The sequence below is a fragment of the Notolabrus celidotus genome, chromosome 11, assembly GCF_009762535.1.
Source record: "Notolabrus celidotus isolate fNotCel1 chromosome 11, fNotCel1.pri, whole genome shotgun sequence".
Classification (NCBI taxonomy): Eukaryota; Metazoa; Chordata; class Actinopteri; order Labriformes; family Labridae; genus Notolabrus; species Notolabrus celidotus.
The window spans coordinates 9666908-9686496 of record NC_048282.1 but is presented as its reverse complement, the minus strand read 5'-3'; the positions used below and the strand labels follow the sequence as shown (position 1 = coordinate 9686496).

The 19589-nt window shown below is 41.0% G+C and overlaps 1 protein-coding gene across 2 annotated transcripts in view; it reads right to left on the bottom strand.

Annotated features, from left to right (window-relative positions):
* Positions 1-16072, bottom strand: part of LOC117821694 (carbohydrate sulfotransferase 11-like) — a 30493-nt gene extending 14421 nt beyond the window's left edge. Inside the window, exon 1 of one of the 2 annotated variants that reach the window (XM_034696148.1) lies at positions 14800-16072. In XM_034696148.1, coding sequence (XP_034552039.1) covers positions 14800-14893 — 94 coding nt within the window. In that variant the 5' untranslated portion in view covers positions 14894-16072. The remainder of the gene's footprint in view (positions 1-14799) is intronic. The other variant, XM_034696149.1, reaches the window with a different exon arrangement.
* Between the last annotated feature and the right edge of the window lie 3517 nt (positions 16073-19589).

Sequence of the window (19589 nt, the reverse complement as noted above, 5' to 3'; positions counted from 1 at the left end):
TATTTACTTTAAGGGGCTAAATGACTCTTAATTGCGCTCTAAATAAAGGCCTGCCTTCACGCAGCAGTGTAATGGAAGTTTCCAGGAGCTGAGAGAAACGCACATGTCATTTTCTTTTCTTTTCTTTTATGGAGGTTTATAAAAAGTCTGTTTCACAATCAGACTGAAAGTGACTGAAATAGGAAAGAGTCACAAAACAAGTGCAGACAGGAAGAGATAACGCAGTTATCACTAGCTACAGACTCTCAGTGTTTGTTCTGAGCGTAGCTTCATTCAACAGCGTGGGACGCTCCACATGCTAGCAGATGGAGGTAATTAGAGCAACAAGATGAGGTGACTTTACTATCAGTGATGTCCTTTGAAGTGAGGGAGGCATTTCCTCTCAGTCACACTCTTACTGTCATGTCCACATGAGCTGAATGCTTCAGTCTCAGTGCAACACTAACTTCTCTTTCACACATCTCTGAGTTAAAGTGCATCAACCAATATCAGTTTCTCACCTCAGAGAGTCCAGGCTGACCTGAAATCTATCTGCACCAGGGATAGTGATATTAGGGATGGGCATTTCAAGCCAAAATACTATTCAATAAACATTGGCATCTATTTGACGACTATTCGAACAATCAATGGGGTTTCAGTTCTGAATTTGCGGAGAAAAAAAAATGTTTATTGATTTATTTTAGTTGTTCTCCGCACACACATAATGCTGATGCTATCAGCTGACATCAAACTTGCAGAGGAGAGAATGCAAGTTTACCGAACAACTGAGTCACTCTTTCACTGTAGACATTAACATCAGCTTTGACACGAGAAGGAGGAGGCAGGGCTCTTTGATCAGCGAGCGTGTCTCTCTGGCTTTGATCTGGAGTGTCTTCTTCATCTAGTCATTAAATCAATTATACCGCGATATGACACTTTTTATCACATGGAAATGTATATAAGTGTTACCAAGGGTGGTATGATATGGCACAGCCCTAATCTGCACCTCTAATCTACATCTCAGCTGTGGGTCGCCTTGTCTTCTTTAGCTAACGCTAAAGAAGTTTTTTTTTTAGCTAACGCTAAAGAAGACAAGGCGACCCACAGCTGAGATGTTTGCAGACTTGATGCAAGATGTAGGAACCGCCAAGTGACTGATGACACGATAACATACTCAAGACATAGCCCATGATGGCAATAATATCACCGTACACTGATACTGATATAATCAATATATTGCATAACAATCAGATAACGATACATTTCAATATCTGATTAACTGAAGAGTACAAAATGTAGAAAAACAAAAAGTAAAGTGCAGGTTTGATGTTTTTTTAAGTGATTTGGTTTCACTGAGAAAGAAAGTTCATGTTTTAAGACTAAAGATGTAATTTGCCGAGCAATGGCATTAGGGATGGGACATGATTTTTCGAATATTGTAATATTTGTTCACTAAGTAAAAATCGAAGAGTTAATGTAAATATTTTCTCATTTTGAAAATATTGTTTTGTCCGGGTTGTCTGGTTGTAATACGGTCATCCCGCCAGATGGAGGCGAAGAGCTATTAAAGCTGCTTGCTAGCCAGATTAATTTACAAGAGAAGAAGAATGCTAACTGCATTCAATAGCAAAAGAAGAAGAAAAAATTAGCGACAGTCGCAGCGATTTTCTACGATTCTGAATCTCACACTACTACACATGTATTCCCAGAGACTGAGCATGGCTATAAAATGTAAACACACATGCAACGCTGCTGATCGGTGTAGAGATCAAGACAGACGCTGTCACTTAGGGCTGGGCGATAATTTGATAACAATAATTATTGTGATATAATTTTTCTCAATATAATTATGACAAATGTTTGATAACAATTGATAAAAGACACCTGTAATTACACCCTCCAACCACTGGAAAGGGAGGGCGATAATGAGCTTTAGACACTAGTTGCCACCCAACATTAGACAGAAGAAGACTACATTGTACAGCCAATCGTGTTGCAGGGTGAGGGGTCGGCAGGGCTTCAAGACGTTTGCAGTGGAATGTAAACACAGCTGAAACTAGCGACATTGAAGAAAACTCAAAGTCGTTAGTCTGACACTGTGTGAACTCTGCGTTAACTATTCACTTAATAAGAATGGAGAGAAGAGAATGGAGACAACTCTGCTGTGCGTACACGTTTGCTGTTCACCGCGACACTGAATAACCATGATGCATTCACTGCACTGTGGGAAACCATATCACTCCACCCTTAACCCCTAGTAACCTTTAAGGAGAGAGCACAACTCAAAACAATACTCTACTAAACTAATACACAGAATATAGTTTGATAGATTTTTGTCATCAATTTAAATCAAATTATGCAAATAAGCTCAACCTGAGAAAAATAAGAATCTACAAACTAAAACTTCACAAAAATCTCATTTTACACAAAAGACCTGCTTTCTGTTAGCACTGTCAGAAATGATGGATTCAAGAAGTTCATCAGAAATCTAAATTCAGATACAAACTAAAAAACAGTCTGGTTTCGTCAACTTTCACTCAGGAGCAAAAATCTGACTTTAAATTGAAGTGAAATAATGATTTGGTATTTATCGTGATAATTATCGATATCGACTGATATGAAATATTTCATGGTGATAACATATTTTTCAATATCGCCCAGCTCTACTTTCAGTGCGCTCTACTAGCAGCCCCTCGTCCTGCTGCTGGTTAATGCGACCGCCACACAAATGGACCGGTAACGGGACAGGTGTGTGTGTGTGTGTGTGTGTGTGTGTGTGTGTGTGTGTGTGTGTGTGTGTGTGTGTGTGTGTGTGTGTGAGATATAATACGTTTAGATCTATGAACATGCTTTATTCAGCAGTTAAATTCAGATGTTTTTTAACCTTTTTCTTTAAAAGTCACTAAAATCCTAAAAAAATATCCAGTGGAGAAAAAGTGATGATGAGCTAATGTTTGAGTTTGCATTTATACAAGATTTGTAATGAATCTCCACATCTCTTGAAGTGGTTGAATGTATAAATCATAGAGCTCTATATAGTATATGAGTTGATTGTAAGGGCCCAGTTACTCTATCTTCCTAAAAGTGATCTCCTCATTTGTCGTCATCGTTGTTCTCTCAATCAAAATCAACCGACTCCTTCATCCCTGACACAAGAGACAAGCTACAAAGCGCTCGAGTAACCACAGCTCTACATCACTGCTCACCCAAGGCTGCTGGTTTATAATAGAACCAGTAAGATCAGAGGCACAGACGGATGTGACCATGAAGCACTGAAACCTCAAACTCTCTCACTAACTTGGGCACAGACCTCCAGTTCTTACATTTGCATATGAATTCACTCATTTTTAGTGCTTCCTCTCCACAGAACGATCCTCAATGAAAGCTCGGAGGCCTTACCGCTAACAGGACGGTGCATGTTCGGGATATTAAGAAATCAACTTTGATGCGCCCCACAGTTTGAGGCATGACAAACAGACAGCAGGTGTAGCATGTGGTGAACAGCGGCGTCTCTAAAAGACATCGGCAGGGTTGTTTGTTTGTTTACTTCACAGCAGCTGCTCTGATGTCAAAGTGTGATGATGAGAGTAAATAACCACATGGTAAGGTGTTCAATTACCGGGTGTGTATGGGATGTCTGAGACATTCAAACATAAAGTGAGTGAACAGATGTTTGTCACTATACCTTGACTGATCAGCCAGTTTAAAGTGATGTAATGACATTTCCTCCTGTAGTTCCTGAAGTATCACATCAATGAGGAGGGCTGGACTCAGGCCATGGCTATCAGTGACACAAAGGCCTGAGATTACATAGTGGACTGTTTACAGACGCTGTGTGTGGGCACATCAGACCCTTGATGCTGGCTCTGTTTAGAGGAGGAATTCATCACTGTCAGACGAACCAACAGGGAGGATTCTGCTTTCGTGAACCAGTGATAGAAAGCAAAAACAATCTTCAAAAACCTGTCACCCATCCGTGGCAGTTCATGTTTTCCATTCGTCTCAGATCTGCGACAGAAAACTGGAGACGTGAAACGGCGACAGGGATCAAAAGAGAGGCATGGCTTTAAAATGTGTTGTTCAGGTGCCCGTGGGCATTTCAGCTTCATCACACAATTCACTATTGTCTGGTTGCAGCTGGGAAAGAGAGTGGAGTGTTTTTCCCACCCTCTCGTATGTGAAGCCATGTTTCAACCGCCGAGCAAATGAGGTGGAAGAGTTGGAGAGGGTGAATGTAGAGCAAACAGAGCCATGAACAGAAGAGCACAGTATGCTCAGGGATTACAAGAAATGATTCAAACATACGCCTTCTGTCAAAGTCCTGATGGTGCTCAGACCATCACACTCAGATGCAAACGTGACAAAGGAGATATCTTATCACTTGGGATGTCCCGATCACGATCTCAACTATCGGATCGGAGCCGATCTGGTCGTTTTTTAATTGATTGGTGATCAGCAATTGAGTCGATCATCTCATCCGATTATTTACGTCCGATGTCACTGAACACAATTTGCAGCTGAGTGTAATTGAGTGTTCTGAGTTCCCTTAACTTATAATGAGAAAATAATAAATGGGATATTTAGTGGTAGCTGCCATTCTCTATACCGGCATGTCGCTCCAAAACTTAGTAGCTGCCGATCTGTATTCACCTTATTTTTAAAGGTGACATATCATGCAAAATCGACTTTTTAATGCTTCTCTACCTGAAATATGTGTCCCTGGCATGTCTACAAACCCCCCGGAAATGAAAAAAATCCATTCTGCCCCTGTTTTGATTTCTCCACCTTTCTGTAAATGTGTGCTGAAACGAGCCGTTTCAGTTTTCAGTGTTTTTCATACATCACAACGACATCCGGTCTGTCACGGAAGCCAAAGCTTGGAGCTTGTTCAGCCCATAGACTGTATAAAATACAACTCAACTCCTCCTCCGTTTTTCATTCCCTGCACACGTGTACTAACAAGGAGCTTAGGATGGAGGCATGCTAGTTGTAGGCTGTCTTAATAAACACAAAGGTCGGTTTTACTGCCCACGTCTGCAGATTTGAAGATCTAGTGGATGATTTTTTTTTTTTTCATGGATAAGTGCTAGCGCTAGTTAGCATAGCCACATAGCTACATGTTCGTAGCTGTGTACCAAGACACACGTCGACATACTGACAAATAAAACAACAAGAAACACAAAATCTGTGACCGATCGTTCAGAAAGGTCCTGCTGTAGGCGCCTCTCCGTCAGGATCAGATTCTGGATCAGATTCAGAGGGTTGAAGTAACGCAGGTCTGTGAGCAGCCGTGTATATTCAGCCAACATGTAATCATTAGATCAACGTGCTGGACAGCCGAGGCCACATCCACTTCCTGAGGGGGCGTGGTCAGAGAGCTCATTCTCATTTAAAGGAAGAGACACAGAAAACAGCCTGTTCTGAGCAGGGCTGAAAAAGAGGGGTTTACAGGCATGCCAAAACCTGATTTCAACGTGGTTTTTGAGCAATGAACTTTAAAGACATGTTTTGGGGACCTCTTAGACCAATATATTTTGATGAAAAAGAGCATAATATGTCAGCGGAAGTAAAGCTATTCCCTAATTGCATTTCGTGTCGGACATCCGGGTTATAATATTCGTCATTGAGTAGCTTTTTGTACCAGCTGTTATGACAACCTCTGACGGCACACACACACTCCGTTTACCAGAAATTACATAACTGTGGAGAGATTTTCTGCTCTATGGGTTTGAATGGGTTGAGATACCAGCATTTAGCATTGGCCGGAAGTAAGAAACTGCAAGTGCTTCACAAAATATCATAGATTGCCTACGTTCATTAAACCGCTGAAAATAAGGTGAACACAGGGATGTTGCTCTTAAACTAGTGGAGGCTGCCGTTCTCTATACAGGCATGCCACTCCATAGCTAGTGGCATGAAACTGGACGTGTTTCGATCTTGCTCTCACTCTCAATATTTGTGTTCCCGGTTTCGCAGCCGGATGCTGCCAATGTGAATCACGCACTTTCTCGTGACAGTTGCATTCAGGGCAGCCTCAGATTTAAGCGTTCTGTAATGCATGCACACCAGTTTCATGGGTCTCATACAGCAGCTTCTAAAACAGATTATGAGTTTTACAACAATGCTATCTGGATTAAGTTGAGTGGAATAAACATAAGACATATTCTAGTTATCCTTTAAGTTACTTATTTTTGTTGAGAGAAAAAAAGCAGCGTGCAGCTCAACTTTCCTCTCCTCTTGTGCAACTATTATTCAGGCTAACAGAAGTATGGAATCATGACTCTGTATTGGCAAATATTCTATATTAAAAAACAGGATCAAGATCGGGGGCCAAAAAAGCTGAAGAGACATCCCTACTTATCATCATTTGATACAAACAGTAAGTTAGACGTTAGTGTTTAAGGGTGACGGTTTGTGTGTCAAACTGCAGCGTTTAGGATCTGTCAACTTTGCACAAGTGTGGCTTTCACTCATTAATGCTGACAAATTCACTTTAGGTTTGTCAAGTGCTCATGCTTCGCCTTACCTCTCCATGCTGAGCTGGTACACACACTCACAACGCTCATAATGATACTGTGGCAGAGCACTGCTGAGTCAACGCAACCACGTCAAAGAGAGTCTGAGAGGAAAGAGAAACGGCTATTTCTGTTCTAATTATGATGTATCGAATAAGAGAGGCCAACTGGAAACAACACATCATGGAAACGTCCACAGTGGGTCAAAAACCTCATGTCACATTGGTTATGAGGGGGTTTGGGGGAGGGGTGAGAGTGGTGAGCAGAAAGGGGAACAAGCTAATACTGATGATATGAAAAAAAGTAGAACATTTGTTGTCCCACGTTCTCTTTTTAAAGAACTGATCACATGATGAATTATCAGCTTTACAATCCAGATTATCATCTGTGACTCTTGTAAATAACAGCTCATCAAAGATTACTCCTTGCAGTCTGTGGGCCTTAAAAGGAGAAGCATATTCATCAAGTACAAATACATTACATAACAAACATATTGCATAATGCTACATGATCATTGTCAAGCCGTGCGGACACACCCACTGGATACTGACCCATTTGACATGCACTGACACCTCTTTATTGTTTACAGAAGGACAGCAGGGAGTTGCATTAGACGTGTGTTGTGTTGTTTATCTAACATGTGATGACTGTCATCACTTCAGTATTTATTTACCAATCTGAGAAGCTTGGACACATATATTATATTAATAAAGACCTGACAGAGTGCCGCGTCTCTGCCAAACACCAGGATTAAATCAGTCTGCTGTCACATCTGAATCAAACAAGTTAAACCTAAACAAGTTAAAAGTGAGAATAACAACAAATCTGTCATGACTGAAGTAATGAGTTTATAACAGTGCACTGGATACTTATATTTCTTTCCTCCAGTGCCTAACCCAGGGTGTGGGCACAGGAAAGCAGACAATGGGAGCAGGATAATACGCACTCTGCTTCCTGTCCGGTAATTCAACAGGAGGCTTAATTGGGAGATGTGGTTCAGAGAGACGAGTGGACAGGAAACACCAGTGTATTTGAACATGACATAAAAACTTCCCCTGTTCAACTTCAAGTACCAGACGTGAAGTGTTTCTGGCGTTGATTTGTTCATAAGCAAGTAAGGTTTTTATGAAAGCAATAACAAGCAAGATGGAGTGAGAAACAGCAGGAGTGGGTCTGGGTGTACAGTGGGCTTTATAAAGTAAGCTTTTATCATGCATGGCTTGCACATAGAGCTGGGCGATATTGAAAAGATGTTATCACGATATAATTTTTCATATTAGTCGATATTGATAAATATCACCATAACTATCAAATAATTATTTCATTTAAATTCAAAGTCAGATTTTTGCTCCTGAGTTTAAGTTGAAGACGGTTTGTTAGCTTGTATCTGGATTTAGTTTTCTGATGAACTTCCTGAATCCATCATTTCTGACGTTGCTAACAGGAAGCAGGTCTTTAATGTAAGATGAGATTTTTGTGAAGGTTTAGTTTGTAGATTTTAATTTTTTTCAGATAATATGCATAATTGTATCAAATTGACAACAAAGATCAAATTATATAGGATGTGTCAGTTTAGTGGAGTAATGTTTTGAGTAGTGCTTTCCCTTTTAAGGTTTCTAAAGGCTGATTTATACTTCTGCGTTGAATCAACGGCGTACCCTACGCCGGGGGTCTGCGTAGCTCCCGTACCTACGCCGTGGCCTACGCACGTAGCTGACGTGCACCTCCTCCAAAATGTAACTCCCCGTAGAGCCGACGCGGACCGCAAGCTCTGTGATTGGTTCGCTCGGCGGCTTTGTCTTTCCCGCATTTACAACACTTCCGGGATCCCGGACATCGGCCGCACATCGGCCGTGTATTTCATCTCCTCCTCTCTATTCTTGATGTAATCATGTCTGTTTGATAAACAGCAACATGTATCAGCTGTAGATTAACATAACACGTTCTGAAACTCTGTGGAAAAGTAAACAGAGATCGTAGCGGGACCGGAAGCCGGCTATCAGAGAGACCACACTGCCCTCAGGCGTTTCGGCGGAGAATTGCTGCGCGACACAGACACACCGACGCACAAGTATGTGGTGCTCATGTCCGCGTCAGCCCCTGCTGCGTAGGGGAGACGCAGAAGTATAAATCAGCCTTAAGGGTTATGTGTCCAGATCAAGCGTGCCGGATACGGCCCTGGTGGTGAGGCTTTCAGCAGTGTGACTGCCCCCTGGTGGCTGGCTGCAGTATAGGTCAAAACATCCGTCTCCCCCATTCATTTGAATGGGGGAGCAGTCAAACTTTAAAAAATAAATACACGTCGTACGAATGTTTCTCACATCCGTATGCTGTGGTTATATGTAGAATATGATATATATGAAAAGTTTCTTTTTCGTTAGTTATTAGAGTTTAAAAAACGGGGTTTTACTTCCGGGTTTCCTTTGATTCACAGCCGCCGTAGAACGAAACTTCAAAGGGCACACAGCGTCTTGTGACGTTACGCTGTAGGGCGGAGCTTATTACAAAGGCTTCACAGGCTCTGGCTGCACAATGGCTGCGCCTAGGAGAGGGATTTTTTGGCTTCAGAACTGTACAACGGGAAGAGGCGGAGCAACACTGTCCATTTTTATTTACAGTCTATGGTCCAGATTTTACTAATGTACCTGCTATATTTTAATAAACTCCCCTCTGGAAGGGTTGTCAGAACAGATACGGCGAACAACTCGAGTCTCCTTCTTTTTACGTTTATTTCACACATCAAACGCACACTTGCCTACCGACACTCTGTGTCTAGAAGTTAATTGACTCTTATTAGGTTGTAAACCTGCAACATAAGCACAAAACACAACTCAAAATTAACCACTATAAGTTTACATTAATTCTTGTTTAGTGCTGAAACATCAGCACTAACAATATACAATTACTCACCGACAAGGCGTACCAGTCCTGACGCTTAACCATGTGAAAATGAAACTTAAAGGACTAACAACACTTTTCGGTAAGCCCTGCCCACTCCACACACACAGTTGGGAGATCAGGATACTCCAATCAAATAAAGCCATGTTATGCTCTCATGAAACACCTATCACATAAATAGAACAATGGATGCAACTGCTGTAAAGTTATACATTATGGGCAGAGTGATGTTGTTTCCCACAGTGCAGTGAATGCATCACTGTTATTCTGTGTTCAGGTGTACTACTGTAGCGGTGAACAGCAAACGTGTTCAAAATGCACAGCAGAAGTTGTCTCCGTGTTCTTCCTTTACCCACATCCTGAAAGTATATTTAATAAAGTGTATTACGTTAATAGTTAACACAGAGTCGACACAGTGTCAGACTAACGACTCTGTTTTGAGTTTGTAGGTTTTGAGTTTTCTTCAGTGTCGCTGTCGTTAGTCACAGCTGTGTTTACATTCCGCTCCAAACGTCTTGAAGCCCCGCCTACCTCTAACCCTTCAACATGATTGGCTGTTCAATGAAGTCTTCTTCTTGTTCGGTCTAATGTTGGGTGATAACTAGCATTTAAGGCTCATTTGCACCCCCTCCCTTTCCAGTGGTTGGGGGATGTGATTACAGGTTTATGTATATGACATTTTTATTAAACATTTGTTATATTTATATCAAGAAAAATTATATCACCATAATTATTGTTATCGCATTATCGCCCAGCCCTATATGAATAAATTTTTTTATGAAAGCAATAACTAGCAAGATGAAGTGAGGAACAGAGTTAGTCTGGGTGAACAGTGGGCTTTATAAAGTAAGTTTTCATGCATGGCTTGCACAAAATCCCGATCCACATCCTCAATAAAGCAACACAGGAACACAAATAAAGCAGGCTGTGAACTTCCCACACCGAGTCTCCAAATGACCCTTCAGAGCTCATCATTAAGGAGGTTTTCCACGAGAGCTGAACTCTCCACAGAGGTCTCCTCGGCTGCAGATCTAATGGAGCATTTGATTGAAACACTCAGTAAAGCTTCTTCATGCTAGAAATCAGTCCGTTTGATGCTCCTCAGAGACTGCGAGTGGAGCTGCTGCTAACATTGGCTCAGACTTGTTTCTCTGACAACATGAGATCAAATGGTCTGGCGACTAAAATCCTTCTTCAGGTATAAAGATATTGTCAAAAGCAATGGAGGACTGTGATAACCATAAACCTAACAGGAAAAATATGCTCTAATGAAGGCTGGTGTAGGAGTTTGGTGTGGAGTTAAACTTAACTAAAAATAGCATTACAGTCAGCACAGCTAGGGGTGAGCGGTGTAATGCAGTGTTTTGTGATCAACAACATGTAGGTTCAATCCTGGTTTTCTGCTTGTTCCCACTGACACTTCAGAGTCTAAATAATCAAAGAGCACTGCCTCCTCCTCCTGTCAGAGCGGGTGTCAGGGTTTACAGAGAAAGGGAGTTGTGGCACAGCGATCAGGTAAGCATGTGCTCTTTCTCTCTTCAAAGTTTGATGTCAGCAGGTAACAAGGCGCCTGGGATTTGCATCTCTGTAACATCTCACTGCCAGTTGTAGCCTTCCTAAAGCTTACTTAAATAAATGATAAACGTATTTTGTTTTCTACAACCTTTTAAAAGTAGAAGTCCTCAGTTGATATGTGGGACTACTTTTATTCTGAAATATCCATTATAGGAAATGGCGTGTTTTCTACTAAAATCCAGCTAACAAGAGATTTGGAGTTTCAAAGGTATGAGGGTATATATTTTCCTTTATTTTTGAAAAACTTCAACAGTTAAGGCATTATCTCAACCAAAGAATGTATAATAAATGAATGTAGTATCTGTGACGTCACTCATCTGTTTCTGAAGCGCTGTTTAGAAGCCAATCATCAGTGGGAGCCATATTGGTAATGCTGAACTCAACCAAAATTAGTGTGAGGTAAAGAGGCAGGCTTTGAGCCTCCTCACCAACAGCTACAGTGTTCCCGCCTGTCAATGAAGTCAGCTGTGCCATTAATTATGGAAAACTCGAAATCTTAATATCTTCGAAAGTGCCGCTTTATGTAAAAATTCACCCCCCATACAGTGTGTGGGGATCGAAAAATTATCTATTCAGACTACACTAATTTTTTGTACCAGGCTGTAAACATGTTTATTTCTGCTGTAAAGATTGTCTCTTGGAATTGGTGTGTATGTGGTTTCTGGTACTTCTGAAGCCAGCCTCAAATGGACACTTGAGGAACTGCAGTTTTTAACACTTCTGCATTGGCTTCAATTCTCTCTGCCAGACGTTGCCGCTTGATCTCAAACCACAGAGCTGAAGTCATTACCCATCAACATAATTTTTGTCTATCTAATCTCAACCAAGTGCCAAGCTCCACTAACAGTCAGAAAACTTCACAACAAGACTGAATATTTTTCAGATATGTGGCGCTGTTGGCCTAGCGGTCTTAGCGCCGACCCATACACAGAGGCTATAGCCCTTGTCGTAGAGGTGTTAAGTTCGATTCCAGCCTGGACCATTTGCTGCATGTCCTCCCCGACTCTCTACTCCCCCCTGTCTCTCTTCAGCTGTCCTGTCCATTAAATTAATATAACTTTAAATATATATATATATTTCTCAGACACTATGTTCTGTTGAAAAAATAGGACGTCCTGATCCGATCTCAAATTAGAAAAAGTTGATTAGAAAAGTTGAGCTAATGATCTCACCCTGATCGCTTACGTCAGGTGTCGTTAACTGAACACTGAATGCAAATGAGCGCGAATAACTTAGCATTAGCAACCCTGTGGCTAAAATGTCCGCAGTGTGAAAATCATAGACTGTATATATAATGGACAGCGTCGCTCCGCCTTTTCCCATTGAACGGTTTTGAAGCCAAAATACCCTGTTCCAGAACACTGCCATCTTGTACATTTTCTGCAGCCAGATTCTGTGCAGTAGGGAATTTGCGTGTTTCCACGGTAACGAGCTACGCCCTACAGCGTAGGGCTATGGGCGTCCTATGGAGTTTCTCTCTACTGCAGCTGTCAATCAAAGTAAACCCGGAAGTAAAACTCAGTTTTTTAACCTAACTAATGAAAAAGAAACTTTGGGGACAAAAGAGACCTTGAACACAAAACAGTCAGATAACACCACATCACATACACCACAGCATACGGATGTGAGAAATATTCGTACGGCGTGTACTTGTTTTTTAAAGTTTGACCGCAGCCCTATTCAAATGAATGGGGGAGACAGAGTTTTTGACCAATACTGCAGCCATCCACCAGGGGGAGCTGCCCTATGCGGCGACCTCACTTCGAGCCGTGCAAGATGACGTCCATTTTCTTTAAAGTCTTTGGGAAATACATTCAATTAGGAAGCTAAAACAGTCCACCAGCCAATATATTGTAATATACGCAATATGTTGGTTTTCCAAGGCGGTAGCAGTAAACTGAGTGCAATACTACGAATTTGAAACGACATCTTAAGACCTGAACATGCAACAGAGGAAAATGCTACTGAACCTAAGCACCAAACTCTGGACTCTGGAAGGATAAATATCCCTGAGAGAGCCAAAAAGCCAAAAAGATTACAGAGAGGGTTGTTGCATTCATCGCTTTGGACAAGCAGCCTCTCTCTGTGGTAGAGGATGTAGGGTTTTTGGCGCTTTTAGATCCACAGTGCCTATTTTATTTTTGTGACTGAAAATTAAAGTTAATCTAAGCTATGCCATCATTCTGAGTCGAAATTTGATTTTATGTGTGAGTTTGCAACAATGCTCGCTGGACTAAGTTCAGCTCAAGACTTCTTTTAGCTAATTTATTGACTTCAATACATTTGTAAGAAAGAAAAAAAAAATGGTGTGCAAATATTCAAAATTTGGATGAGGATCAAGGGCCAAAAAGCCTGACTGGGACATCCTCAGTACATACTGCTACAGACTTCTCCTGACTTCCCTCTCTCCTGTTCCTCCAGTCTGATTGAAACAGAGTCAGAGAGAGGATTGAAGAGGCACCGAGCCACCAGGACAAAATAGAACCAAGCAAGAAGTTTGGTGTTGGCTTCCAAACTGTCTCTGACTAGATACACAGTAATTAAGGGCGCCCTGTGCTTTCATGACATCCTGTGAATTAGTCCCGTCTAATGTGGTTCCAAGAGGCTCTTTATGAGGCCTGCATGTCTACTGGTGGAGCTGTAAAGTGAACAAGCCTGAACAGGTCCAAAGTGTGGGGACGTACACCTAGTTAGAGGAGGGGGTCACAGGGAGTGCTGAAAAGTGCTGCTTGCAGGTTTTGGCTCCATGTGCGTCTGACAGTGAGCGTATATTCAACGTGTGCTGCTCTATAAAAGAGGATTTACTGCTGAGGGTTTACACTGGATGTGTGCCGGAGACAATTCAGGTGGAATTATGGGCGCAGTTAAGCTTTTTAATGTTTTAGCTTTATTTCTTAATCGTTATCTTTTTTATATCGTGTCACATGGGACAGCTCTATAGTGTCGCTTGAAGGGTTTCTCAGCAAAGCAGGGAAACATCACCTTAACCAGGCGTTGTACAAAGCAAAGACTTGTGCACTTTAAGTAGTTTATGGTTAAACTCTTCTCTGCACCATATTTCTCTCCCTCTTCATCCACATGGACACACCTCTTCTCAATCAGAAGCTCCTCTTCCTCTCCTCCATGCCCATGTGTCATTTAGCTTCAGCACCTTTAATGATGAGCTCAAATCAATCATCACCACCTCTGAGCTCTCACTTCTCTCCCTGGTAGTCTTCAATCCCCTCAGGGGGGTGAATCTGTCTCTTTCAGTGTCCAGAGTGGGCTCAGGCCAGGAAACAAAGAGAGCGGACAGGAGAGGAGAGGTATATGAAGAGGAGCGGAGGAGGAGGAGGGTTTGAGCACAGGAATGCAGGGGGTCTCTGGGAGGAGGAGGGGGCTATCAAAACATTACACAGTTCACAGTGAGCTTATTCATACTTCATCTCATTCACATTTCACTCTGTCACTCGGCTCCCTCTGTTAAATACAGGTAGATTCACAAAAAGAGGTAAGGAAGTGAATCACAATGTTACTCACAGACCACACAGCTGTGTTTAAAAGCTGCATTTGAAGCTCTCTCAAGACCAGATCACTATTTATATAAGTTAAGAGGCCACTATATGCTGGTATGCACATAGTCTGTAGGTATGTAGCTGTGTCACATGTATTACTGCCTTAACGTCACTTTGATCACCAACTCAATGAGCTACTTTCACTGTAACTATCAGCATCAGGAGAACAGATAAGAATCAGGTTGTACAGTTTATATTACAAGCTATCACATCATTACAAAGTGATACTTTGACAGTGTAGTTATTTGAAGCATAAGCAGAGTCTGAGTGGTGTTTACCTGGCTTGATGATGCTCTGGAAGTAGAGCACCAGGACGAAGAGCGAGCCGAGGCACGTCGCCAGGAACAGGCGTCCTCCTCTGGGCATCCTCATCCTGAAGCCCGGCTCTGCTGGCGGAGCCCCCGACGACCCCTCGTCGCTGCCTCGACACGGTTCATACGAGACCACCCGGCGGAGGATGCGTGAATTTTCGTAGAAAGCTCACTCCATTGATGAAGAGCAGAGGAACTGAGAGTAAAAGCAGCCGACCATCCGAAGGGAACCTGAGCCGGTGAGCCGTTATGACATGATCCGTTAATGTAAACGGTCGAGAGACATTAATCCAGAAGCTGATTTTAGTCCAATTTTTACACGTAAACTCAATAATTATGATCAATGAAGTGAGGACACCTTCACTTAATGATGCCACGCTGATATTACAAGCCTCAGAAAGTAAATGAAAGTACACCCCCCTCTACTTCTTCGCTCTGGTTGTTCCTCAAAGCACTGCTGTGTAGAGTTTGTCGAAGCTATACAAAGTTCTCCTCCAAACATGGACGGGGCACCGTGCCGCCATGACGTCACACCCACCCCTCTCCTCTCTCTCGCGCGCACCCTATTCCACATTGAAGCTGTTGTGTTGCCTTCAGGTACCGTCGAAGATAAGATTTATTTGATCTCCCATTGGGGGACATTCTTTTGTTACAGCAGCTTACAACATGGGACAGGGGGATACCACAATGTACTTACATAGTTAAAATATAATAACAATAATAATAGTAATGATAAAATAAAATATGGCAAATATTACAGATTTATTACACACTATGTACACTTCTATCTGATGAATAGATAGTGGTGTAAGTTATTGCACAGATAAAATTGCACCAGGTTATTAAAAAACATACACAGTATGAGAAATCAGTGCGATTCAGATGTGAGATGGACACAACAGTTTGTCAGTGTGAATCATAAACAGTGACCCGGGAAGACAGAGACATCACACAGTAACTGCCATGTAGTGAAATAAAGATGATAACAGATCATTCACAGGTAATTAATGGGACATTGCAGTGCTGGTGTTAAACAGTCTGATTGCAGATGTGATGAAGGACCTGCGGTAGCGCTCCATTCTGCAGGGTGGGTGTCTCAGTCTGCTGCTGAAGGAGCTGCTCAGGGACCCCACAGTCTCATGCAGGGAGTGAGAGGGATTGTCCATGATGGATGTTAGCTTGGCTAATGTCTTCCTCTCACCCATCTCCTCTATGGAGTCCAGAGGACAGCCCAACTCGGAAATGCTAAGGATTAAAATGATAAATGTTTGATTATTCATATGATGGATGCTGTGTTGTAAATTGTCACATAGAGTAAGATATGTCATCACTTTGTAAGGCAACATGCAGATTAATGATTCAATGGTAACACTTAAAGCACCACCTATAAGTGCATCTTTGGACTACTTCCCTCTTACCTCCTCACCAACATTACATAAAAGAACTCAGGATCTCATAATCTTCAATATCAGGAACCCTAAATGTCATGGAGGCTGATGCATCTGTCTGCAGATATTTTGTTTAAATGTAACTCATGCTGTTTTTTCTGGAGGTATTTGTTGTGTAGCTGTTGTATGCGTCTACTATTTGTGTATTTTCTAATTGTAACTATGTAACTGTGCTGCTGCCTATCTTGGCCAGGACTCTCTTGAAAAATATATTTTTAATCTCAATGAGCATTTTATGGTTAAATAAAAGTTATAAAATAATAATAATAATAATAATCATCATCATCATCATCACGTGCACAGTACTCCCCATGTATCTCTGTGCAGTAGGCTATCAATTACAATAGTGATAAGCAGAAGTTTACGGCAGGCACTTGAACGCAGCATTACTGTCGTTTACGTTGACAGATATTTCAACACAGACTGTGGTACAGCGTGTCCTCGCACACATGTAACAGCGACAGCCTAAATGATACTTTTAGTGAGACGATTTATGAAATACAATTGCCCAATAAAGATAAAACGAAAACATATGGAAGCCATTTGGAATTCTAGGCACTTAGTGAATAGTTAACGAAATAAAAACACAAAGACAAGCATGCAAACTTTTTTGAACAGCTTGACGTGGAGCATGAGTGAAGTAACTTAACCGCACGGTTTCGTTTTCTGTCATGTTAGATATTCCTGATAACAGAGGCAGAAGTTGCAGAAAAAAGCAGCATGCTTCAGATGTGAATGAATCTATAGGTTACTTAATGTGGCTGCAGTAGTGGTTCATTTTAACACTAACTTGTGCAACTTCAAACAATATATCATTCAATAAACTAAAAATAAGTAGACTTAAAAAAGATAAATAAAACGGAGTATTTAAAAAAACACCATCATTCTTTCGTTATTTTGCTGTTTTGACATGTTTTCAAATTCCACTCTGCTCAGTTTCTTGCTCTTAAATTAGTTCTAATTGCATTTCCCTCAGTCTTTTATATCCCAGAACCAAAACCAATAAAATGCTTCTATTAAATGTCGATGCCAGAGGGGAAAGTTTTATTCAGTTTTTCAGTTTTGCCCGACATCTGACATGCCGATATCTCTACTCATTCTGGCCAATTGCCAATACCGATATATACAACATTTTCATATGACTACGACACCTTTTCCCCCCCCGAAGTGCAATTATTGCAATACACTACACTTCTGTCATCTTGATTTTTAGAAGCAAATAGAAACATAAAGTCAGTTTATTTCCAAATTCTACAAATTGTGTATTACATGTAAAACATGCCGTATTATTTCTAGGTACCGTTTTTGAAGATGCATACTGCTACTTTCTGAAATGCAGTGTTCAGAGAACGGCGTGGGCACAATTAAAATGTCATGTAATCAGCCTGTTATATCAGCAGCAATTTTGATTTTTAGCCAATGCTGATATCTATTTTAAAGCCTTTAATGCAGACTCCAATTTTCTGCATAATACAGCCAACTGTCAACATGCAGCTTTCTGTTAATCAGAAATGTTTTGGAGTATTCCTTTAACAAAGGAAGAAAAGACTCAGATTAACAATAACTGAACAGTTATAGAGGATTTAAATAACAAAGTTTTATTTTGACAATGATAGGATGAATGCAATTTAGAACTAATAGACATGAATAAGAAGATATGAAGGAGTACTGTCTCTGTAATATAAGTTCAGCAGTTTTCCAATAAAAAATGTGGAAGCAGTTCTTTTCTGATTCAGAAACCGAGCCACCAAGGAAGTGCCAGGTCAGCGAGTGAGCAACCTAACCATTCAGACTTCCATATCCAAGAATGCTGTAATTATCATAGCACCTAAAACATGCAGTCTCCCCTGTTTGTTTCTTGGAATCACTTCAGAGATCTCAGACTTCAGAATAAGAGAGCGTCGGTTAATGATGAGTTGGCAAATTATGTGGCTGTTTGGGCAAATGTTAGCTTTTACCGCACAACTCTCACCAGCAGATGGTTTACTGACCACCCACTGGGATTCGATCTACTCCCTAATTACCAACAAGTTCCTCATTACCAGTCTGCTGACTAGTACTTTAGGGGATATAGACTGCTGATGTCTGTGATTTATTCTTACGTTCAGGTCTCAAGTAAGGATGTGTCATTTCATCGTAACCACAGAGCTGACGCCTCTTTGGACTGTTGAGGAAACATATTTTGGGAACTGGTTTCTTTGCTATGACCTCTTATGGAGTCATCTACGATAAGGATATGACTTATTTCCAAAGACGTCACATGGGATCACTTTCCTGAGTCATAGAGTGTTTATGACCTTATTAGCATTTTGCCTGATCTGAAGTAAGATGAAGCAGGAAACCCTTAATAACCATTAATTGTAAAGAATGACATGTTTTATAGTCAGTTAGACAGAGCAACAGATCAAGAAATAAAGATTGAGTATTTAGGGAGATTTCTCTATCATAGACATTTCAATATCTATAATCCAGGAGCCTTTTAGAACGTGAATCATTTTGGACACAATAATTAAAGAACATTTCCTTTGGAGTTAAGCCACCTGGGAAAACTTAAAGGTGCAGTGTGTGGTATTTATCATATTAACACATGTTTAAATTAGTGTATGTTCACCTGAATATAAACCTTTTTTTACTTTTTAAATTGAGACTTTTAAGTCTACATAAGTCACAGGTCATCTTCTACAGAGGCTGCCGACGCACAGAACAAACTAGTAACATATGCATTTTTGTATTTAGTGAGTTGTCGCGTGAAATGCAACCAGATGAAGGAGAAGGAGTAGTGAGTAAGGGAGTGTTTCTATCTGACAGCTAGATATCGCTAAATATTCACATTCCTACACTGTACCTTTAATGCTGTCCACAATATAAAAGAACAATACTGAGTTTCCAGTACATTGAAAATTATTTAATCATCTTGGTAATTTGATGCTACAACAAATTTACTGAGATATCAATTTTCAATATCTGTGATAAGCACGTCTGTATGGTGAGGGAGGATACTTTTACTGAGCTTAACATATCGAAAGTTATTTGGCTATCAAATACTTTTTTTGGGTGCATATGACCATTAGCCATCAGCATCATGGTAAAGTCACCATGTTACAGATATATTTCAGTGTTAGTGATGCCATAGATGATGCTATTTTTTACAGAGGAGCATCAGGCTGAGGTGTTGAAACCATGAACAGCTAAGGACTCTGTCACGCATTTCACAACTTTAGTCTCTCAGTTGCAAAACTCTTAACAATAATGACCATGAGTTATCATAAATAAATAAAAACCGTTGAATGAGAAGGTGTTTCCAAACCT